Consider the following 25,156-nt stretch of genomic DNA (forward strand, 5'->3'; position numbering starts at 1 on the left):
GGTCATAAAGGGGAATTCCAAGTGCAATAATCCTCTGTGGCCTGTTAAAAAGAAAGAGACAAATACCTGGAGACTTACCATGGATATCGGAGTTTTGAATAAGTACACCCCAATATCAGCACAAGTGGTTGCAGAGACACCAGACATAATGGCAGGAATAAATGGCAAAAGCCAAGTATTCTCTATCATTGATATAATAAAAAAATATATATTCTGCGCTATGGATGTTATTGATATAGCCAATGATTTCTTCTTAATATCGACAGAAAATTGCCGTTACAAATTTGCATTCACTGTGCAAGATGCACAATACATGTTTTGTGCAGTTCCCCAAGGATTACACAGCAGCCCCGAATATTTCCATCAGGCACTAGCAAAAGTGTTTCACAACCAGATTGCCTGTTGCAATATGTGGATGATTTACTCCTCCATACAGAAACTATGGAGGAGCACTTGACTTTTCTACAGGAATTGTTACGCCTCGTTTTTCATGCAGGGCTCAAATTGAGTCCTTATAAGGCAAACCTGGCTAGGTCAGAGGTCATATTCCTTGGGGTTATGATTCTTATGGGATAAAAGGTATAATGGCTGCCGTGTTGAAGCAATGGTCAAGTATCCCAGGCCTGGCACACTACAAGACTTACCCAAGTTCTTGGGGGTTGCAACTTCACGAAGGAGTTCATAGAGGATTTTGCAACAAAAAGCAAAGCCCCTTTATGAACTGCTAAGAGGTATAGAACCTTCATTAAAAGACTGGGCAGAAACACAGGAAGTGGCATTTTCTACCCTGAAAAGAGACCTTTCCTCTGCCCCAGTGCTAGCCACTCCACACCCAAAAGGTGAAATGGCCATTCAGGCCCATGCTGGCTCAGAGTCTCTATCGGCGGACCTGCTGCAACAAGTACAATCTGTGAGTATACCACTAGGGTAATTCTCAAGACTCCTTTCACCAGTTGAAAGAGGTTTTGATGAGTGTGCAATGCAACTTGCAGCCATTCATTATGCTGTCAAAGTGACTGAGCATATTGTAGGGTTCAGGCAGCTCAATGTGCAAACACCACACTCTCCATTAACCCTCCTACTCCGGGACACGCTTCCTGGAGTCTCTCAACAGAGGTTTGGGAGGTGGATAATGGACCTCAGTGGACGGAATATCAAAATCTATCATAAGGCTAAGTATGTCCTTTCCCAGTTGTTAAACACAACTGGAACAGAGCATAATTGTGGCAATTTAACACATTCCTTTACAACACCATTCTTTTGACAGGTAGTGCACCCTGATGACAGAATCATCTTTGTTGATGGGTCACGCTTTCATCTGGATGGGTCATATGTGACAGGATATGCGGTCTTGGATGAGACCACAGGAACTCAGAGTCTGGTTAGACTCCCAGGTCACCTGTCAGCCCAATGCACTGAATTGGAGGCAGTAAAGGCAGCACTCTTCCTCCATCCCCCATGGAGACACACTATATATAGTGACAGCTCATATGTAGTGCGGTCTCTCACATTACATTTTGAGACTTGGCAAAAATGTGGATTCGTGGACAGCTAGAATAAACCTCTGGCACATGTTTCAGTTTTAAAGGATGCAGCAATCATCAAAGTACGTGCAAACCAAAAAGGAAGCGATCCCCTAATCTTGGGTAACAATGCTGCAGATGAAGCAGTAAAAATGGCAGCAATATCTGGGAACTTTCGGGATCCGGATGCTGAAACTTTGCCCTCAGTCCAGGTGGCAGTAGTAAGAAAAGTCCTTGAAGAAGGACCGGTGTCATTTGAAAAGGAACTAGGCAAAAGACTATTCTTACGACTCACAAAATATCACCACAAGATCCCTGGTCTATCAAACAGGGTATACTGTGCCACTCACCAGGAGAAGGATTAGAACCTCTCCCTGCAGTACCCTCACATCTTCAAGTGGAACTGACCAGGCTCAATAATCAGCTCCTTGGACATCCTGGCCAGGATAAACTTTTTTCTCTTTTAAAGAGCAAATTAGACTGGTCAGGTATGTTCAAAACAGTAGAAAATGTCACCCAACAGTGTTTGGTGTGTGCCCAAATCAACCCTCAGGCACCAGCTCTTAAACCAATGTTACAGTGTGTGCCTCCTGCAGAGGGGCACTGGTCAACCTTACAAATAGACTTCATAGGACCACTACCAGCTGGCAGCCAAAATTGTCGCTATGCCTTGGTAGTAGTTGAGGTGTTCTCAAAGTGGGTAGAAGCCATACCTACAGTGAATGACTCAGCTGCCACTACAGCACGGGTTCTATGGGAACAGATTTTGTCACGCTGGGGTATCCCTAGGATCACAGAATCAAATCGAGGTACCCATTTCACTGGCAAGGTCATTAAAGCCCTTTGAACTTCTGGACATAAAGCAGCGCTTCCATGTTTCTTATCATCCCCAATCGGCAGGAATCGTGGAACAAATGAATCGTACCATCAAGGCCCGGTTAGCCAAGGCACTGTTACAGAAAGGCTCTTCTTAGGTACCAGCCTTACCCACTATACTCATGGGTATTATGGCTATGGAAGCATCCACCACAGGGATCACTCCATTTGAGCTTATGACAGGTCGCAAAATGCCACTTTGTTTCCCTAATGAGTCACAATTGTCAAATCCCATTAAAAATGCTGTCGCGAGAGATATGTTCCTGCAACAGTTGCAAGATAATATCAAAGGACTGTTGCCTTATGCAGCTATGCGGCTGCATAAACCCTATCTATAGGGGGAGACACCTATGCCCTCTGTAGGTGATTTAGTAATGGTTAAAGTTTTCCATAAAGCAGATCCTTGGGATGCAAACTGGGAAGGGCCATATCAAGTTCTTGAAGTCATGGGTGATACTATGCTAAAAGTACAAAGACCATTGACAACTAAAAAGGAATCTCGAAGGAGGAGCAAGGTATTCTGGGTACATATTGATCAGGTGAAAACCACATGTGCTGTTTCCACTCAATAGAGCTCACACAAACCTTACTGAAAAAAACCCCCAAGGAAACATTTTTTTTTTGACTATTTTGTATATTACAATTTGTAAAAAAATTTTTTGAAAGAAATCTGTATAATCATATTTTTTTTGTTTTGTTTTTTTCTCTTCTACAGGCCAATGAGAACAGGCTGTTTAAAAATGGTCGAATATTTAAAAAGGTTCCATAGGATGATTGATTGTTTGGGTGTGTTTGGAAATGGATAGGAAGAAGTTACATATTGACATACCTGCATTATACATACTAACATTTCTTTCTATTTTCGCAGTACATCGAAAAGCAGGCTAAAGTGGATAAAAGAGCCCAAGACATATGATTCTCCTTGCTAATTAATACACAGATTATTGACAGGAGAAAAAGGGGGGTGTTATATGGGTATTTGAATTATGAAAATTTAGGACTTCCCAGATTAGGGATAATTTGGAGATTTTTTTTTATTGGAAATGAGAAAAAAATGTGAAAAGCAAAAGGCACTGTAGGAACTTGAATGCCACCTAGTGGAGAAAACAATGTAAAGCTCAGTCTGTAAAATTCGCCAATGTTAATGATATGTGATTTTTGAAAATACCAGTATGGAGTAGACAAAATTATAAATTATCATAGAGGGTGGGGAGGGACAGCTAATGCTCGGATAACCTGTTTTTCATCCATATAGGAAAATCAAGTCAACAACAGGATATCTGAAGACTGCAGGCAGATCGGATGGAAGAGAAGATGTCGGATTTGGTAGGAAAGGTGGAGACTTTCTAAAGTATTGATAACTCTTAATTTCTTATTTAGATGCTGATGAGGCCCAGCTGTAGACAGACAATTTCTGGCAGATGACTGCATGGACCCTAAGATGATTGGACAGAACACAGATCGGAAAGGACCATGACACAGATGATCCAAAACAGATGTCCAAGATGACTACACCCCAGAAGTGCCCCCCACTTCATTTGACGAAGATGATGACATCGAAGAAACAGCTATAGACTCTTAGTTTCAAATGTTGATGGACATTAGGAAAGGGCCTGCTGCTTACATAGGAAGATTTTTTTTGTCCTTGCATAAATACAAAAAACAAGGTGTTTTTTTCCTTGTACCTATGTCGTAGGAGAGATACACTGCTTCTCAACCCTTTCATTACTTCTTATTCTGAACTGTAAAAAGTACATTGTCATAATTCACCTTCTTTGATCAGATGTACACACACACTAAACATACACACACTAAAATGGTGACATAATATACATATGTCAGTTTATCTGTTAAGAACAGCCAACTGCCATCAGGGGGACTTGTTATAGGAGAATTCTATTCCCAGCTTCTCTCTCCCGACCCCATTCTTTCTCTACTCAGCCAGCTGGAAGACCAGTTGTCACACACACATTTGATCAGAAGAAACAGATCACTACCCCCGTTTCCTGTGTCAAGTTACAGCCACACTCTTATATGTGAATGAATGAGGGCTGTGAACACACGTGTTGAGACTGCTGAATGAGAAGGTTCTAAGCCAGGCCTGTGATCTCCAAGAACATAAGTATCATATTATTATATTGTTTTACTTGATATTACATAGCTTACATTGAACATATATATGTAACCTGTATTTTACATGTGTAATTGAATATATTGTTTTGTAGTTAATTGTAGCAGGGATATATATGTACTGTGTAATCCTACTTTGATAAACTAATATTATACAGATAACTCTGTAGTTGTTTTATGTTATTTCATGTGGCGATAGGACTTACATAGTGGGCACTAAGATTTCTAAAGCAAGGAACAGTATAAGGAATTAAAGAGAATATAAGAATCCCTTTCCTGTATTTTAGGGGCATTTCCTGTTTCCTGTAAAAAACATTCTGAACCACCAAGTTGATTGGGTATGCAAACATGGTAAATTTTCAAAGATACTCAGTTTTTTTTTAAATGATACTCCCCAACCCCAACCAGTTGCCCTAGGACCCTGGTAAATTGATAGGCTGTTATAAATAATGGTTTAGCTCATGGACGCCTGCCTCCTTTATATGCAGGTGACTCTAAGCAGAATAACTGGAGAAGGTAGATGGTGGGTGTCATGCGAGAGACCAGAAATATGAGCAGCAGCACAGAGCATATTCCTGCCAGGATGTCTGCAATAAAGTGCAAATACATTTAGTACAAAAATTTGTTGTGTATATTGGTCACATACATACATATTTACATGGTACATACAGTGCATAAAGCAGGCTGAGATAAGCTGAGGCACTCCATCCGTTGTCGACAAACAACTTCCAGCAGTCCAGGCAAACAGCACGGATGCTGGGAGTTGTAGTTCAGCCAGAGAGCTACAGGCTGCTTTCCTCTGATGTAGATGCAAAAAGAAAAATTACAAGTGCACAACTCCAACATTACTAATTATATATAAATAATACTCTTTGCAATAAATAAAAAGAGGTTTTTAGCATAATCCTGGCTAGGGTTATGGGCCTACCCACCGCATCCAGGTAACCTCTTTAGGATAGATCCCTAACATACTGGGGTTAATTCCAGAGCACAGGACACCCCCAAACCAGCCCAGCTGAGCCACCCCAGGGCATAGCTATAGTGAGAAAGGTGAAGTGTAAAAGAGTGTTAGATAGGAGCAGCTACTGCATATATTAGAATTAAAGTGAAAAATAGGGAATCGGTATGGTTGAAATCCCGACAGCGGCTGCCCGACATGGGTGAAAATCCAGATCGTCCTTAAGGTAAGTATTGGCTAACCTAATTCCCTCCCCTAACCTTAACCCTCCCTTAGGGGTGCCTAACCCTAACCTCCCCCCAGTGCCTAACCCTAGTCCCCCCTTTAAGTGCCTAAACCTAACCCCACCTTCCCCGCCACCTAAACCTAAGTCCCCCGGGAGGGTGTGCCTAACCCTAAGTCCCCCCCAGGGGTGCCTAACCCTAACCCCCACTTCCCCTAGCCTAAACCTAACCTCTTGGGGGGGGTGCCTAACCCTAAGTCCCCGCCGGGTACCCTAAACCTAACCCTCTCCCCCCCCACGCGGCAATCCGTGCTCGGCGGCCGGAGTCCCTTCGATTGGGATGCTGGAAGTCAGTCTCCCTGTGTCGATAAAATAACAGGCATCTAGATTTAGACGCCTGCCATTTAACCCTCGCCGGGATTAAGCAGTCGGGAAGCCGGCTGCCGGGATTAGGTCTGCCGGCTTCCCGACTGCATACCGAAAAATAGAGGTGTGAAAATATTACATATATAATAAGCAAACAATAAAGGTGCTAAATAAGGAAAAATGTGTTATAATGCTATGCCCTGAAGCAATCCAGGGGACCCACGCCCCAATAATCAACATGTGTAAGGGGCATTTCTGTGACATATGGCCTGATTCAGACCCGTTCGCTAGATACAGACACTCGCTCCCAGCGTATGGAAATTCGGCTAAGTGACATCAAGGCAGGAGATTGCACGGCAAGGCATAAACACGCCCACTATGTCTTGGCGTGCGATCACTTTGTGTATGCAGACGCTCACCAGCCATTCATAAGACGCCCACTTGCAAACGTCATCTCCCAGAAGTGCATGAAACCATTGGTACATTGAGCACCATCGGATGCGATCGCAGAGCTTGAGGTTGACCATACCCTACCACAAGCACTGCGAGCACTTCAGTGTATAATTCAACCAAGTGACGTGTCCTATGATGCTGGCTGTTAATTATGCACGCCTCTGAAACAGCGTAAAGATTCTCAGGCACGCCTGCGTTCGCACCTCCACTTCCCCATTTCCAGTGGCCTGCCCCTGTTACCACCCACAAACGGCTTGACCTGTCACTCATTCAGCTGGGCTGTCTATGCTTGGCAAGAAAGTGCTTCCCCATCGCTCGTACTAGTTCGTGCATGCACAATACAATGCATACGCATGCACACATTGCAAAACATTGCTCGCTCCGAGCAATCGCTTGCTAGCGAATGGGTCTGAATCAGGCCCATAATGAGTAAGGGGTATTAAGGTGGCTTAATGTGTAAGGGGCATTACTGTGGAATAATGTGTAAGGGACATTACTGTTGCATATTGTGTGGTAAGGGGTATTACTGTGTTGAATAATTACTTGTAAAGGGCATTACTGTGTGGCATAATGTGTTATAAGGGGCAATACTGTGTGGCATAATGTAAGGGGCATTACTGTGTGTCATAATGTGTAAGGGACATTACTCTGTGGCATAATGTGTATGGGGCATTACTGTGTGGCATAATGTGTTAGGGGCTTTACTGTGTGGCATAAGGTGTAAAGGGCATCACTGTGTGGCATAATGTGTAAGGGGCATTACTGTGTCACAAAACCACTCACCCTTTTCGTGAGCATGCACACCATAGGAACACACAAAAAAAAATATTTTGATGTTTTTTTGGGGGGCACCAAACACTTTTTTGGCAGGGGGAGCAAATTTTATAGGTACGCCAATGGATCTCTCATATAAATGGCAATGGACTGTTGTTTGACCAGCTGACCAGAATGCATAGACAGAAGTGACTGCAAGAAAGGGAAATTGAAAGACTACAGGGAAAGGACATTGTGGGGATAATGTGAGGAGTTAGAGGCCTGTTACAACCTTTTAGACCTGGCATGACAAGGATAGCTGGTACCTGTAGTGTGCTAGTGAAGAACAAATATATTTTTTCCTTTAACAATATTCATTACCCCCAGACACTCTGCAGCAATGAGTGGGGAATATCCCAGATGCTATGAGCCTAGGACTGATTCTTTCCAGGAAGGGGGATTATTTTGCAGAAAACAAGCTCACACATGCAGGGAAATACCATAGGCAGAAACTGACATCCTAACACATACATGTATCACATCTACTGTACATTGCAGCTCAGGGTAATTGAGAGCATATACACAGGGAATCAGTATGTCCTTAATTATGTATATTTTTATTTTTTTACACAGATCCAACACAACCAGGAAACATAACCTTTATCACAGTTGGAGTAAACAACATCACACTATCTTGGGGAGAGCCAGTCACTATGACAGGTGTAATAAAGTCCTATTATATAACTTATGGGAATTCTTCAAGTACTTGGACTGTATCAAGTAACACAACAAATATCGCCCTTCAGAGCCTGACATCTGGGACTAATTACACCATTACTGTGGTAACAGTCGTAGGCTGCGAGTATCAGAGTTTACCTGTTAGCGCATCTGTGTATACTAGTAAGTATTTCTCATACCTTTTAGCTACAATCAGTGGCAGCACTGGGGTCAGTGACACCCAGTACAGCCAGTAAGCTCCTTGCACTCACCAGAGGAGTGAGCACCTGGAAAGGGGGCATGACCTCACAGCAAAACCCAGCTTTATTACTCTGGGGGGGTGCCCAGCACTTACGGAGCTGCTGCATTGGCCCTAAAGACTCTCCCTGCACTGTTGGATCTTCCTAAGTGACCGGGAGCTGGGCGCGGCACTGTGATGTTATTGTGCAGCCACCGGCTCCCTGTCACTGAGGTGGAACCAGAAAGTGCTGCATTAGTACTGTAATATTAGATGTATATATCTGTAACCTCTGCCCTCACTGATCCTGTGTGTTATTTCTCTCATCATAGAACCGATGCCGGTGACATCACTGATAAACACTTCATCTTCCACGGTCTCTGTGTCTCTGTCCTGGAGTAAACCCAATGAGTATCAGGCATCTTACACCTACAGAGTCCAGACAAATGTCACATCATCAGCTACAATGATAAATAATACAATAGTGACAAATGTATCAGCTACAATAATGAGTCTAACACCAGGACAAACATATACATTCATGGTATATACAAGAGCTGGTGATAATGTCACTGAGTCTGACCCTGTGTCAGTAACTACCTGCACATGTGAGTACAATCCTGATCATGAAAACAAGGTCTAGGGATCTGCAGAACAAATAGTTTGTTTTCTTTGTTGAGTGTTAGTTTTTATAGTTTTTTTTAACAATTTGTACCCAGCTGAACTATCGTGCAACAGGATCTGGTGGGGGTCCCGACATCAGCAAGTGCTTACACACTTGCCAATGTCGAGAGCAATAATGCGGTGCTGGGGCCATGCTGCATTCGGCAGTATGACCGTCACTGACGATGTCGTCCGTGAGACCTGCATGCAGGTCACACTTTCCTACCCTACCGATTTGGCTGGGAGCCTCCCGAAAATCAGGTGCCGCTCCCGGCCCATTAATATCGGCATTGTGAAGAGAGGTCGGGGCCACGAGGATGCGATCGCGCTGTCATGCCCCAAGCTCCGCCCCCAAAATCGCGTAACTTGTCAGCCACGCCCCCATTAACCATAACCCGCCCCCCCACCGAGAATGCCCGACAGCTCCCTACCGGAAGAAGGAAGCGAGAAGTCGGCAACTATGATGCAGGTCCTACGGGCGATGTCGCTGATGATGCGCAGGAATAAGGACAGTTGTTATAGGCAGAAGACCTAATGTAAGCTTTTGAGAACTTATGCAAAATAGGCAGGTTCACTGTATCATAACATTCCTAAGCAAAGATCCTCTCCATAAAAGCTCAATATTATAATCCTTTATTTATATGGAGCCACAAGGATTCCGCAGCACCATAGAAAGTATATAAACAATTGAGTAGAACAAGAGAACAGTTGTCACATTTGTGTTTGTCTTTGGAACTGGACTGGAGTCTTTGGCTGGAACTGGATCTGGGGCGAGAGGGTGAAAGCTTGAAAGCCTTAAATAGTTCCAACTCATGGATTCAGACAGAGATATAAGGTGCATGGACTGCAGTTGTGCGTTTTACTGGTAGGCAAGATAGCTGCTGGTGACTGAAGGTACTGGTGGGACAGCCAGAGTCTTGATGAAACCAGATGATAGGTGCTTGAGACACACCGGTACAGATAGACTGGAAAGGATGAACTTCAGTACATCAACCAGGCTTAGAACCAATATGACACTAGATCACTAGATCCATGACCTGGTTTACCACTGCTATGCAGATGATACACAACTGTACCTGTCCTTTGCTCCAGGTACAAAGGACCCAATAACAACCCTAAATGGCTGCCTAGCTGAGCTTCAGGAGTGGATGAATGCTAGTTGGCTGCGACTGAACCCTGATAAAACAGAGGTTCTTATGATAGGTCACAGGACAGGGCTACAGCATAGCCAACCAACAGGACTTGCGCTTGGGGATTCAGAATTACAAAACACTAAACATGTGCGGAATCTTGGTGTTGTCCTGGATAGTGGCTTGACACTTAAACATCAGGTCTCAGCCACAATCAAATCCTCATTCTTTCATCTGAGGAACATAGCCAGAATCAAGCACTTAATTCCCTCAGAAGATCTGCCTAAAGTCATACATGCATTTATATCATCACGCCTAGACTACTGCAACGCCCTCTACCTCGGTCTCCCAGCAAAAGAATTACACCGCTTGCAGATGGTACAAAACGCAGCTGCCAGGCTATTAACCAACCAGCCCCGTTCCAGCCACATAACACCCATCCTCTACTCCCTTCACTGGCTGCCTGTCAGATGGCGAATTGCTTTCAAGATTGGATTAATAACTTACAAAGCCCTTCATGACCATGGCCCAGGGTACCTGAAGCAGTTTCTGATTCCCTACTGTCCCACTCGATTACTGCGATCCGTTGACGAAGGACTATTAACAGTACCTAGAATCTCACGGAATTCGTCTGGGGGTCGAGCTTTCAGTTTTGTGGCTCCAACCTTATGGAACTCACTTCCCCGCACAATTCGAGAGGCCTCCACTCTAGAATCCTTCAAAAATAGACTCAAGACTCACCTGTTCACCCAAGCATTTCACTAATGTCCCTTGTTTAAGCTTATTTTGTACTGTAAATGTAAAGCACTTTGAGTCCTTTAGGAGAAAAGCGCTATATAAATAAAATTATTATTATTATTATTATCATGGATCACGTGGAACCCGGCGTACCTCTGGACCGAATTGCTGGATAACCAGAATGGATCGGGAATACTGGATAACCAGAATGGGACTGGAATGCTGGAACACTGGAATGGGACTGGCTTGGAGGAAAACCAGAATGTAGCCAAATTGCTGGAACACTGGAATGGGACCGGATTGGTGGAACACCGGAATGGGTCCGGATTGCTGGAACACCAGAATGGGAACCAGATTGCTGGAACACCGGAATGGGAACCAGATTGCTGGAACAGGGTGGGTCTGGATTACTGGAACACCGGAATGGAACCGGATACTGGAGCTACATAGTAGTGCAACAAGATGGTAAAATACACTTAGAGTCTCTGGGCTAAGATGAAAAATCAGCAGAAGCTCACTGAATTAGCACACAGCTAAGGAAAACATTGCTGCGGACAACATTGCACTGGCATGTGCTGTGTGTAGGGAGAATCTTTATATACCCCTGGCTTGTCAGAGATTGGCCCCAGGCATCATGTTAGTGGAGATCTGGTCATCTGATCCAGACTGTCATGGCTGCACCCAGCAGCCAGCACTGGAGGGAATGCTGCATGTGGAAGCCGGGGAGACTGCAGGAGGTGAGAAGAGCTACAGCTGGAGTCTGTCACGAAGCCAGATCATGGAGCGGGAAATCAGGTAAATGACCTGATGGCTGCAGCAGATAGTGCAGTTTGTGACAACAGTGACTTACAGTAGAAGACAATGCAGGACAAGTACATGGTATATAGACATTGCTGCAACAGCGGTCATAACACTCAGATAAGTAGTATGGTGGCAGAAGTCAAGTGAAGGGTTCCATAAGTAATAGTAAGGGAAGGAAAAGTACATGGGGAAGAGGACCTTGCTTGTGAGAGATTACATTTTAATAGGTAGGGGTAGACAGTTGGGGTGACAGAGTGGGGGTAGATAGTGAGCATAGGACAGAGAGATGGAAGGATTTAATGAAGTGGGTCTTGAGAGCCTGTTTGGAGGCCAGGTCGCAACTAGGGGGGCTGGAGGTGCACATGCCCAGTGCCGAAGGAAGGTTCCAAGTTGGATTTTATTACCAGAGGGCGCCCGTCTCCTTCCCTGCAGCACCGCGTTAGCCGGAGGCACTACAGGGCCATTACTATGGGGGCATTACCATATGGGTACTGCTACAGGGGCATTACTATATGGGCACTACTACAGGGGCATTAGTATATGGGCACTACTACAGGGGCATTACCTCAGGGAGCATTACTAAAGGAGCACTGTTGCAGGGGGCATTACTATGGGGGATTTACCAAGGGGGACGCCAAATTACTGTCTTGCCCCGGATGACAAAAATCCTAGTTTTGGCCCTGGGTGGAGAGTCTGACAGGGAGAGGTAGAGAATTCTAGAGGTAGGGAGCAGCACGGGCTAAATCTTGGAGGTGGTGATGGGAAGAAGTAATCAGTTGTCGGTACTAAAATCACACCCAAGTATTAGAGGGAAGTTTTCTTGCTGGCCCAAAATTTGTAGTAGAGAACTAAAAAATGTGTGAGCGTCTACATTAGGAGCATATATATGCACCAGTGTGTAATTACAGCTGTAAATGGCCACATCTAAGATAAGAAAACTCCCATTTGGCTCAATCACTTGATCATAACCATGAAGGGGAGGTTCCTACTAAATGCTATGGTGACACCTCTGTATTTTGTGCTGTAAGATGAGGTGAAGCAGTGATCCAGCCATGGAGTTCGAAGAGAATGGAGGCCCTTATTTCCCATGAGTCTGCTATACAATTATAATATCAGGGGGCAATTTTTTCAGAAGCATTAGAATATGTTTACGTTTCACCGGGCTATTGTCACCATCCACGTTTCAAGACACCACATTGAGATGTATGGGGAAGAGAGATTAGGATGTGAAGATAGTATTGCTAACCCCCCCCCCCCCATTCAATAAAGAAAGGTGGCAGGCAAGGCAACCCCTACAAAAAGATTCAAAATGTCAGACTCACAGAACAAATTAACAATAAAAAAAACCCAGGAGATGATTATCAAAAGCCAAAAATTTCAAAACCAATAATAATAAATTATCAACAAAAACAGAAAGAAAAGTAAAAAAGCCTCACAGCTGTTTAGCTAGACGAGAACCACTGTATAAAAACCAACTACTGTACCTAGTAGAGACATAAATGTAATCCAAAGAAAAAAAGAGAAAAAAAAGTACCAAGAGTAGGGGAGCTATTGGGGGACAATCGACTTTAATTCATACTCAGGGCCTTATTCAGAGGTGAGAATAGAGTAAGATTTAGCGAGTAACTGTGGTAAATCTATGTTACACTGCAGATGGGACAGATGAAAAATGAGCAGAGAGATTAATATTTGGGAGGGGTGTGCTCAAACTGACAGCTAAATTGCAGCGTAAAAATAAAGCTGTCCAGCATTTGTGGGCTACATGCAAAAGCAGCCAGTATTTACCCCATATGCATAAACAATGTAGTTGTTTGCGCCCCTTGCATTGCAGTCTGGTTTGCCCAGGTACAAAATTACTTGCTCTATCTTACTATAGTCCCAAATCTGAATCAGGCCCTCAGTGTTGTGAGGAACAACATTCCAAAAGTAAGCTCACACATGCATGGAAATACCATACTATAGGTAGAAACTGTCATCCTAACACATACATGTATCACATGCCAATGGCATTGCAGGCATTGGTGTGTCTATAATGGGTGCAGGGTGTGTGGTGCACACGGGCCCCTGGGTCCACACCACACAACCTGCACCCATTAATAATACTTACCTCTCCGTAGTCCCGTGTCAGTGCAGCAGTATCAGCGCAAATCACCAAGAAATGGGGAGGTGGCTATTTTTTCAGATATTTGCACATGGGCAGTAGAGGTATCTCGGGTACTGCGGAGATGGTGCCATGTTACCGGAGACCTGTGCATGAGCATTAGCTTCTGGTGCAATGTCAGAGTCTACTACACTTCAGAGAGGAGGGGGCTCACACAGAGTAGACTGCACACGAGCCCCCACCCTTCTTAAACTGCCCCATACACACAGGGAATCAGTATGTCCTTAATTAAATGTATTTCTATGTTTTAACACAGATCCAACACAACCAGGAAACATAACCTTTATCACAGTTGGAGTAAACAGCATCACACTATCTTGGGGAGATCCAGTCAATATGACAGGTGTAATAAAGTCATATAATATAACTTATGGGAATTCTTCTAGCACTTGGACTGTATCAAGTAACACAACAAATATCACCCTTCAGAGCCTGACATCTTGCACTAATAAAACCATTACCGTTGTAACAGTCGGAGGCTGCAAGTATCAGAGTTTACCTGTTAGCGCATCTGTGTATACTAGTAAGTATTTCTCATATCATTTAGCTATAAGTAGTCAGTTTCTTAAGCTATATCATATATATATATATTTATTATTATTATCATTTATTTATGTGGCGCCACAAGTGTTCCGCAGTGCCTTACAAAGTACATAGACAAATAAGTAACCATTGACTTACAATACAATACAGGACATGGATAAACATTGCTATATTAGCGACCTTTAGGCCCGCATAAGCAGCCAAGTGTTAGTTGCCCCAGTGGGGAGTAAGAGATAAATTAAATTACAGTAGGGAGAAGCACAAGAGGGTAGAGGTCCCTGCTCGAAAGAGCTTACATTCTTTAAGGGAGGGGAAGACAAACAGGAGTGATACAGAATGGGGTAGGCGGGGAGAAAGGAAGATGTAGCAGTAAGTTAGGATGAGAGCTGGAAGGCTTTAATGAAGTAGTGGGTCTTAAGAGCTTGTTTGAAAGATTGTAGAGAGGTGCAGAGTCTGATGGGGAGTGGGAGGGAGTTCCAAAGGTGAGGAGCAGCACGGGCAAAATCTTGGAGGCGGGAGTGGGAGGAAGTAATCAATTTGCATGAAAGGCGGCGTGTATTAAGTGAACAAAGAGGGCGGACAGAAGAGTGAAGGGAGATGAGATCAGAGATGTAAATGGGAGAGGAATGGGTGAGGGCTTTGTAAGTGAGTATGAGAGCCTTGACTTGGGCTCTGAAGGGGAATGGGAGCCAGTGGAGGGCTTGCAAAAGAGGGGAGGCAGATGTAGAGCGTTTGGAGAGGAAGATGAGCCGAGCAGCAGCATTGAGCACAGACTGGAGAGGAGAGAGATGGGATTTGGGGAGGCCAGCTAGGAGAAGGTTACAGTAGTCCAATCTGGACATGACCAGTGAATGTAGAAGGGTTTTGGTAGCATCCTGGGTGAGAAAGGGTCTGATCTTGGAAATATTCTTGAGATGGAAACGATAGGACTGCGAGAGGTTCTGAATGTGTGTTTTGAAGGAGAGGGAAGAGTACAGGATGACTCCAAGAAAACGCACTTTGGGACTAGATGAGATAGTTATGCCATCTATTAATAAAGAAATAGTGGGACATGATGTTATGTGGGAGGGTGGGAAGACTATCAGCTTAGTCTTAGACATATTAAGTTTGAGAAATTGTTGGGACATCCAGGAAGAGATAGCAGAGAGACAGTTAGAGATATGAGTCAGTAGAGAGGGGGGAAAGATCAGGTGAGGAAAGGTAGATCTGAGTATCATCAGCATAGAGATGATAATGGAGGTCAAAAGAGCTGATGAGTTTACCTAGAGAAGACGTATAGAGAGAGAATAGGAGAGGTCCAAGAACAGAACCTTGGGGAACACCTACTGTAAGAGGCTGTGGGAGGAAGGAGTCACCATGAGAGGAAACAGAGAAGGAACGGTCAGAGAGGTAGGAGGACAGCCAGGAGAGAGCAGTGTCACGTAGACCAAGGGAGTGAAGGATATGCAGCAGTAGACGGTGGTCCACAGTGTCAAAAGCAGCAGAGAGGTCAAGGAGAATGAGCAAGGAGTAATGGCCCTTGGATTTGGCAGCAAGGAGGTCGTTGCTGACTTTTGTGAGGGCAGTTTCAGTGGAGTGGAGAGAATGGAAGCCAGACTGAAAAGGGTCAAGGAGGGAGTGGGAGGAAAGAAATGTGGTGAGGCGGTTGTAAACAATATGCTCAAGGAGTTTGGAGGCAAAAGGGAGGAGAGAGATTGGTCGGTAGTTAGAGAGAATGTTAGGATCAAGGTTAGGTTTTTTAAGAATGGGGGAGACAAGGGCATGCTTGAATGCAGAAGGAACAGTGCCAGCAGAGAGGGAAAGATTAAGGAGGTGGGCAAGATGGGAGCATGCAGAAGGAGAGAGGTAGCGGAGGAGGTGGGAGGGGATAGGGTCGAGGGGAGAGGTGGAAGGGGGGGAGGACTGGATAAGGGCCTTAACTTCCTCTCCAGTCACAGGGGAGAAGGATGTCAGAGTCGGTAAAAAGGATGGGGAGGAGTGATCCGGGAAAGGAGGAGGTGGAGAGCTGGGGGACTGGTTGGATATGATGTCCTGATGTATGGAATCAATTTTAGATGTGAAATAGGTAGCAAAGTCAGTGGCAGAGAGCAAGGAGGGGAGACGAGGAGGGGGTGGGCAGGGGAGGGAGTTGAAGGTGGAAAAGAGACGCTGGGGATTTGAGGACAGGGAGGAGATGAGATTCTTGAAATATGACTGTTTAGAGAGGGAAAGGGCAGCACTGTACGATGACAGCATGAATTTGAAATGGAGAAAATCTTCCTGAGAGCATGATCTTCTCCACTGTCGCTCGGTGTCTCAGAGTAGATGTAAAAGTAATATTAGATGTCTCTTTACTGTAACCTCTGTCCTCACTGATCCTGTGTTTTATTTCTCTCATCATAGAACCGATGCCGGTGACATCACCGATAAACACTTCATCCTCCATGATCTCTGTTGCTCTGTCCTGGTGTAAACCCAACGATTGTCAGGCATCTTACACCTACAGAGTCCAAACATATGTCACATCATCAGCTATAATGATAGATAATAAAATAGTGACAAAAGAAGCAGCTACAATAATGAATCTAACACCAGGAGAAACATATACATTCATGGTATATACAAGAGCTGGTGATAATGTCACAGAGTCTGGCCCTGTGTCAGTAACTACCTGCACATGTGAGTACAATCCTGATCATGAAAACAGAGTCTAAGGGGTAAATTTACTAAAGTGAGAGTTTTTAGAAGTGAGTTTTAAAAAAGATGTTGCCCATAGCAACCAATCAGATTCTAGCTATTATCTTGTAGAAGGTGCTAGTAAATGTTAAGTAGAATCTGATTGGTTGCTATGGGCAACATCTCTTTTAAAACTCACTTCTAAAAACTCTCACTTTAGTAAATTTACCCCTAAGTATCCGCAGAACAAATAGTTCCTTTGACATGAATTGTTAGTTTTTCAGCCTCACGCCTGGTTTAGCATGTTGTGATAGAAATGCCAGCATGGTGAGTATTATATAGCAATAAGAGGTCCCGGCCAGACACCGGAGGACCTGGAAGGGCCATTTTTCAACCAACTACAGTAGCTGGAGTGAGTCTCTCACCACTTCTTCCAGGCCAGCTACTAAGCGAATGATTTGCGTGCAGATAGTGTGAGCATGAGTTAAGTTCTGTAGCATCACCATAGCAATCTCTTGATCATTCACTTGCACTCCAACAGATGTTAGTTGAAATGAAATGGACATTATTTTGTCAATATAGTCACTCGTGCTGCTGCATTCACTCAATTTGGTATTGTACAATACATGTCTTAAATGTATTCTTTTCATGAGACCTCTACCTTGATACACTGCTTATAGTGCTATCCACATGTCATTTGCTTACATTTTCCCATGTATTAAAAGGTACACATGTAGCTTTACATTTAAACCTGTGCTACCCATTGCTCTCTCTGTATCATCTGGGCTTGGACCTGCACCTGGATCTACTGTGACCTTTCACAGAGTTAACAGTTAAATTTAAATTACATAGCAAACTTCCATGTTGTAGAATTTTCTGCAAATTTAGCTTGATAAACCCTATTATGGGTGTAGTACCCGCAGATAGTTAGTGCAAGATTAAGTTGCCACACATACGGTGTAATGGTTAGCATTACTGCCTCACAGCACCGAGGTCATGGGTTCGATTCCCACCATGGCCCTACGTGTGCGGAATTTGTATATTCTCCCTGTGCTTGCGAGCGTTTCCTCCGGGTACTCCAGTTTCCTCCCACACTCCAAATATATACTGGTAGGTAAACTGGCTTCCAACACAAATTAACCCTAATGTGTATGTATGTGCGCATGTGATAGGGAATATAGATTGAAAGCTCCACTGGGGCAGGGACTGATGTGAATGGAAAAAAATAATCAAAATGTCAGACTCACAGAACAAATTAACAATAAAAAAACCCAGGAGATGATTATCAAAACCAATAATAATAAATTTTCAACAAAAACAGAAAAAAAAAAGCCTCACAGCTGTTTAGCTGGGCGAGAACCACTGTATAAAAACCAACTACTGTACCTAGTAGAGACATAAATGTAATCCAAAGAAAAAAGAGAAAAAAAAAGTACCAAGAGTAGGGGAACTATTGGGGGACAATCGACTTTAATTCATACTCAGGGCCTTATTCAGAGGTGAGAATAGAGTAAGATTTAGCGAGTAACTGTGGTAAATCTATGCTACACTGCAGATGGGACAGATGAAAAATGAGCAGAGAGATTAATATTTGGGAGGGTTGTGTTCAAACTGACAGCTAATTGCAGCGTAAAAATAAAGCTGTCCAGCATTTGTGGGCTACATGCAAAAACAGCCAATATTTACCCCATATGCAAAAACAATGTAGGTGTTTGCGCCCCTTGCATTGCAGTCTGGTTTGCCCAGGTACAAAGTTAATTGCTCTATCTTAAAATAGTCCAAAATCTGAATCAGGCCCTCAGTGTTGTGAAGAAAAACATTCCAAATGCCACCAACCTAAATATCCTCAACATCATCCAAAATCAAAAGAACAATAACAATATTTATTAACCCCACACCCAATGATGTTATGAGCCTAGGATTGATTTTTTTTAGGAGGGGGGATCATTTTGTGCCATTTTGTAGAAAGTAAGCTCACACATGCAGGAAAATACCATACTATAGGTAGAAACTGTCATCCTAACACATACATGTATCACATGCCAATGGCATTGCAGGCATTGGTGTGTCTATAATGGGTGCAGGGTGTGTGGTGTACACGGGCCCCTGGGTCCACACCACACAACCTGCACACATTAATAATACTTACCTCTCCGTAGTCCTGTGTCAGTGCAGCAGTATCAGCGCAAATCACCGGGAAATGGGGAAGTGGCTATTTTTTCAGATATTTCCACATGGGCAGTAGAGGTGTCTCGGGTACTGCGGAGACGGCGCCATGTTACCGGAGACCTGTGCATGAGCATTAGCTTCTGGTACAATGTCAGAGTCTACTGCACTTCACAGAGAGGGGGCCCAAACAGTGTAGACTGCACACGGGGCCCCTCCCTTCTTAAACTGCCCCATACACACAGGGAATCAGTATGTCCTTAATTAAATGTATTTCTATATTTTTACACAGATCCAACACAACCAGGAAACATAACCTTTATCACAGTTGGAGTAAACAACATCACACTATCTTGGGGAGAGCCAGTAAATATGACAGGTGTAATTAAGTCATATAATATAACTTATGGGAATTCTTCCAGCACTTGGACTGTATCAAGTAACACAACAAATATCACCCTTCAGAGCCTGACATCTGGGACTAATTACACCATTACTGTGGTAACAGTCAGAGGCTGCAAGTATCAGAGTTTACCTGTTAGCGCATCTGTGTACACTAGTAAGTATGTCTCATACCTTTTATCTACAAATGATCAGTTACATAAGTTTTATCATATTTATATATATATATATATATATATATATATATATATATATATTTATATATATATATATTTAGTTCTCAGAGTAGATGTAAAAGTAATATTAGATGTCTCTTTACTGTAACCTCTGCCCTCACTGATCCTGTGTGTTATTTCTCTCATCATAGAACCGATGCCGGTGACATCACCGATAAACACTTCATCTTCCACGGTCTCTGTTGCTCTGTCCTGGAGTAAACCCAATGAGTATCAGGCATCTTACACCTACAGAGTCCAGACAAATGTCACATCATCAGCTACAATGATAAATAATATAATAGCGACAAATGAATCAGCTACAATAATGAATCTAACACCAGGACAAACATATACATTCATGGTATATACAAGAGCTGGTGATAATGTCACTGAGTCTGATCCTGTGTCAGTAACTACCTGCACATGTGAGTACAATCCTGATCATGAAAACAGAGTCTAAGGGTAAATTTACTAAAGTGAGAGTTTTTAGAAGTGAGTTTTAAAAAAGATGTTGCCCATAGCAACCAATCAGATTCTAGCTATTATCTTCTAGAATGTGCTAGTTAAATGTTAAGTAAAATCTGATTGGTTGCTATGGGCAACATCTCTTTTAAAAACTCACTTCTAAAAACTCTCACTTTAGTAAATTTACCCCTAAGTATCCGCAGAACAAATAGTTCTTTTGACGTGAATTGTTAGTGTTTCAGCCACACGCCTGGTTTAGCATGTTGTGATAGAAACGCCAGCATAGTGAGTATTATATAGCAATAAGAGGTCCCGGCCAGACAAAGGAGGACCTGGAAGCTCCTGGCTGAGTGCAGTCTGTCCGGAATAATTTACCTCTTTCTGTGCCCAAGTGTTGGTATTCATGCAAATGGCAATGGATTGTTGCTGACCAGCGCAAAGAATACTTTGTGGCCATTTTTCAACCAACTACAGTAGCTGGAGTGAGTCTCTCACCACTTCTTCCAGGCCAGCTACTAAGTGAATGGTTTGAGTGCAGATAGCGTGAGCGTGAGTTAAGTTCTGTAGCATCAACTTAGCAATCTCTTGATCATTCACTTGCACTCCAACAGATGTTAGTTGCAATGAAATGGACATTATTTTGTCAATATAGTCACTCGTGCTGCTGCATTCACTCAATTTGGTATTGTACAATACAAGTCTTAAATGTATTCTTCTCATGAGACCTCTATCTTGATACACTGCTTATAGTGCTATCCACATGTCATTTGCTTACATTTTCCCATGTATTAAAAGGTACACATGTAGCTTTACATTTAAACCTATGCTACCCATGGCTCTCTCTGTATCATCTGGGCTTGGACCTGCACCTGGATCTACTGTGACCTTTCATAGAGTTAACAGTTAAATTTAAATTACATAGCAAACTTCCATATTGTAGAATTTTCTGCACCTCTAGCTTGATAAACCCTATTATGGGTGTAGTACCTACAGATAGTTAGCGCAAGATTAAGTTGCCACACAGACGGTGTAATGGTTAGCATTACTGCCTCACAGCACTGAGGTCATGGGTTCGATCCCCACCATGGCCCTACCTGTGCAGAGTTTGTATATTCTCTCTGTGTTTGCGTGGGTTTGCTCTGGGTACTCCGGTTTCCTCCCACACTCCAAAAATATACTGGTAGGTTAATTGGCTCCCAACACAAAGTAACCCTAGTACATACGTGTGTACGCATGTGATAGGGAATATAGATTGTAAGCTCCACTGGGGCATGGACTGATGTGAATGGATAAATATTCTCTGTAAAGCACTGCGGAATATGTGTGCGCTATATAAATAACTGGTAATAAATAAATGTACCTCTCTCCGATGGCCCTCTGCTAGTACCCATGATGAGTCGTGGGCACTGTGGTGTGCAACCCTGATGCCTCTGCACATAAAGAAAGGGGAGGGCACACTGGCAAGATCCTCACACAGAAGCACTTTTGCAATGCTGTTGAGAGGAGCTTCTCGCCAACTGGGAAAGAGATGCCCTTGATGCCCACTGTCAGGAGGTCAACAGCATCGCTGCAATATTCGCCCTAACAATAACGTGGTACTGCTGGTTCTGCTTACAAGTCAGTTAAAGGGTTAACTCAAAATATAATTAGATTTGGATCTATGATCCTGATCAGAGTTTACATGTAAAATTGCATAGCTGGAGCTTACAGATAGGCACAAAGCGATTTCTTGCTCTTATTGCTCAATCATGATTCTATGTTGTTTCTTGTTTCTAAGTAATATCCATTTTATTTTATTCGTATGCTGTTTTATTTATTTGAGCATTTCTGTGTATTGAACCTGGCATCCCTATTTGAGTCATTGATTAGGGCACTAAATGGTGCCGCAGGTGGGCTGTCTTACTTGGGATGTGGCCATGGGGGTTTCCTCCATGCTTGGGGCCTGATTCAGAGATGTAATCTGATGCCGCTGCTGCAAATTTGTACCCAGCGCAGCCGCCGGGATTTATATTAAGACGCCCACCAGCGGCTGCGCAAATCCAAGCCACTGAGTACAAAGACGCAGCATTGCATGCAGATCAGTCAATTATGGGACTTCCGGGTAGCCCTAAGGTCCCTCTGAATTTGCTGCCAGGACTGAGACACCCGAGTCGTGTTTATTGTATACTTGAACACAGTCGCAAGCGCTTCCCAAACACGGTCACGACATGCCTGTGTTTGAGTCACAAACCATCTATTGTTGCCCACAAATGGTCCCTGCCTATCAATCACTTTGCGAGCAATAATGGTAATGGAACTTGACGCATGCACAGTGCGACACATACGATAATCGCGTAAACATTAGCATTGCATCCATCTCTGACCACACTGACAGGACACCTGTGCATTATCATCACCTTTAACCTGACTTTTGTGTTATGCCACATTCCTCCTGTGTCTCTTGTAAGTGGCACAACTTTGCATGTGTAATGTATCTGGTAAGTACCAGTGTGCACGGGCATGACAGGGGGCTTTGAGGCTGGCATATAAAGGGGCATGACTCAGAGGGTTCTGAGAATGAAAAGGGGTACGAGGCGGTTCTTTGCTGGAATATATGTGCATGAGAATCCTCTGAGACATGTAAAGGGGCATGGAGGGGGCTCTAACATGTAAAGTTTGCTTTTGGCCAGTTTGGGAATCTGAAAATTAAAAGGTGGTAACCCTAGGTGCCACAGAGCATTTTGGGTTATTCAAAACAATTCTGCAGTCATTGGGGACACAGGAGTCTGAATATTGGGGTATAGAGTGTGAACCAGGGAACCTGGAAACTTTAAGTCGTGTGACCTCTGTTGTTCTATCAGGCTGCCTATATGAAGTCCATTCTGGCTACAGGAAGTTGCCAGGGTATTACGTTTTACACCCTGCTATCCGGTATTCCAGTCATTATTATTGTGTTTTCTGTGTATGACTAAGCTTGGTCCTGCATCTCCTGCATTAACCTTTGGCATCATTGGGTCTTGAGCCATTCCATTCTGACCTTGGCTTGTTACCTCACCTACCTGCTGCATATTCCTTTGTCTTTGCCTTTCCTGCTCCGCTACCAGACCTGGCTTGCTGAGTACTCTCATCGATCACACTCAGGGCATCAGACCTGCATGCTGGGCACAGCTAAGCTCATACCTTGTGGGTAGACACCACCAGATCTTTAGATTTGATAGTATACTCTGGCCATATTATGGATTCAGCCAGCAAGCCATCTCCTGAGGGCCTTTAATGTTACATGATCATGCATGTTAATAAACAGGAAAAAACCCAGAAGCAAGTAATGCAGTGTCTACAGTAATTACTGCAACAAACTGATGCTTTGCAGTCAATTTTTACTTCTGCAAATCGCTTTTCAATGGTTGCCGCCTCCTGCTGGCTCACACTCTAAACTAAGAATTTCTAGCACAGCCAATTATGATGGTAATCCCAGAAATTGCAGAGGATTCCTGAAACAGTGTCCAATTCAGTTTGAACTGCAGTAGTTCCGGTCCGCAGATTTTTGTCTTATTTCATCTGGTGATATCCAGTTTTCATCAGGAAATTTAGGACATCTCACAATTAAACATATTGGAAACAGCAAAGAATGTGTGACTCATTACCAGCATGCAAGCTTTGTAGTCCTGTTCTTGCCTTATGGGTTATTGATTTTATGCACAAGTACAAGGCAACTTCTGACAGAGAGCCGAGTACCATAATGAGTCCAACTAAAGTATGAAAGCTAGCATTCTAGCGTACACAAACACACCTGACAGACAAAGAAGCCTGTAGAATGGCCAAAGGCAATCCTGGGTCAGAAAACAGGTAAACATCAAACAAGAACAACAGGTCCAACACCATCAAAAGTGATAGACAGTAGCGGGCCATTCCTCAAGAGGAAGGTAAGTAGGCGATATCTGTGATACTAGTGTATGGGGACAGCGGGCAATTCCGCAAGAAGAAGGTAAGTAGGAGATATCTGTGATACTAGTGTATGGGGACAGCGGGCAATTCCGCAAAAGGAAGGTAAGTAGGAGATATCTGTGATACTAGTGTATGGGGACAGCGGGCCATTCCGGGAGAGGAAGGTAAGCAGGAGATATCTGTGATACTAGTGTATGGGGACAGTGGGCAATTCCGCAAGAAGAAGGTAAGTAGGCGATATCTGTGATACTAGTGTATGGGGACAGCGGGCCATTCCGCAAGAAGAAGGTAAGTAGGCGATATCTGTGATACTAGTGTATGGGGACAGCGGGCAATTCCGCAAAAGGTAGGTAAGTAGGAGATATCTGTGATACTAGTGTATGGGGACAGCGGGCCATTCCGGGAGAGAAAGGTAAGCAGGAGATATCTGTGATACTAGTGTATGGGGACAGCGGCCATTCCACAAGAGGAAGGTAAGTAGGCGATATCTGTGATACTAGTGTATGGAGACAGCGGGCCATTCCGCAAGAAGAAGGTAAGTAGGCGATATCTGTGATACTAGTGTATGGGGACAGCGGGCAATTCCGCAAAAGGAAGGTAAGTAGGAGATATCTGTGATACTAGTGTATGGGGACAGTGGGCCATTCCGCAAGAAGAAGGTAAGTAGGCGATATCTGTGATACTAGTGTATGGAGACAGCAGGCCATCCCGCAAGATGAAGGTAAGTAGGAGATATCTGTGATACTGGTGTTTGGGGACACCGGGCCATTCCGCAAGAGGAAGGTAAGCAGGAGATATCTGTGATACTAGTGTATGGGGACAGTGGGCCATTCCGGGAGAGGAAAGTAAGCAGGAGATATCTTTCATACTAGTGTATGGGGACAGTGGGCCATTCCGGGAGAGGAAGGTAAGTAGGAGGTATCTGTGATACTAGTGTATGGGGATAGCGGGCCATTCCGGGAGAGGAAGGTAAGCAGGAGATATCTGTGATACTAGTGTATGGGGACAGCGAGCCATTCCGGGAGAGGAAGGTAAGCAGGAGATATCTGTGAT

The 25,156-nt window shown here is 43.8% G+C and overlaps 1 protein-coding gene across 1 annotated transcript in view; it reads left to right on the top strand.

Annotated features, from left to right (window-relative positions):
* The first annotated feature begins 2,773 nt into the window (after positions 1 to 2,773).
* Positions 2,774 to 25,156, top strand: part of LOC148539145 (receptor-type tyrosine-protein phosphatase eta-like) — a 168,045-nt gene continuing 145,662 nt past the window's right edge. Inside the window, exons 1-8 of the mRNA XM_088451818.1 lie at positions 2,774 to 2,914; positions 3,655 to 3,725; positions 7,899 to 8,182; positions 8,570 to 8,845; positions 13,987 to 14,253; positions 16,656 to 16,931; positions 19,387 to 19,653; positions 19,864 to 20,139. Coding sequence (XP_088307944.1) covers positions 2,774 to 2,914; positions 3,655 to 3,725; positions 7,899 to 8,182; positions 8,570 to 8,845; positions 13,987 to 14,253; positions 16,656 to 16,931; positions 19,387 to 19,653; positions 19,864 to 20,139 — 1,858 coding nt within the window. The remainder of the gene's footprint in view (positions 2,915 to 3,654; positions 3,726 to 7,898; positions 8,183 to 8,569; positions 8,846 to 13,986; positions 14,254 to 16,655; positions 16,932 to 19,386; positions 19,654 to 19,863; positions 20,140 to 25,156) is intronic.

Source organism: Taudactylus pleione, unplaced genomic scaffold, assembly GCF_031769625.1.
Source record: "Taudactylus pleione unplaced genomic scaffold, aTauple2 ptg000027l, whole genome shotgun sequence".
In the NCBI taxonomy this organism is placed as follows: Eukaryota; Metazoa; Chordata; class Amphibia; order Anura; family Myobatrachidae; genus Taudactylus; species Taudactylus pleione.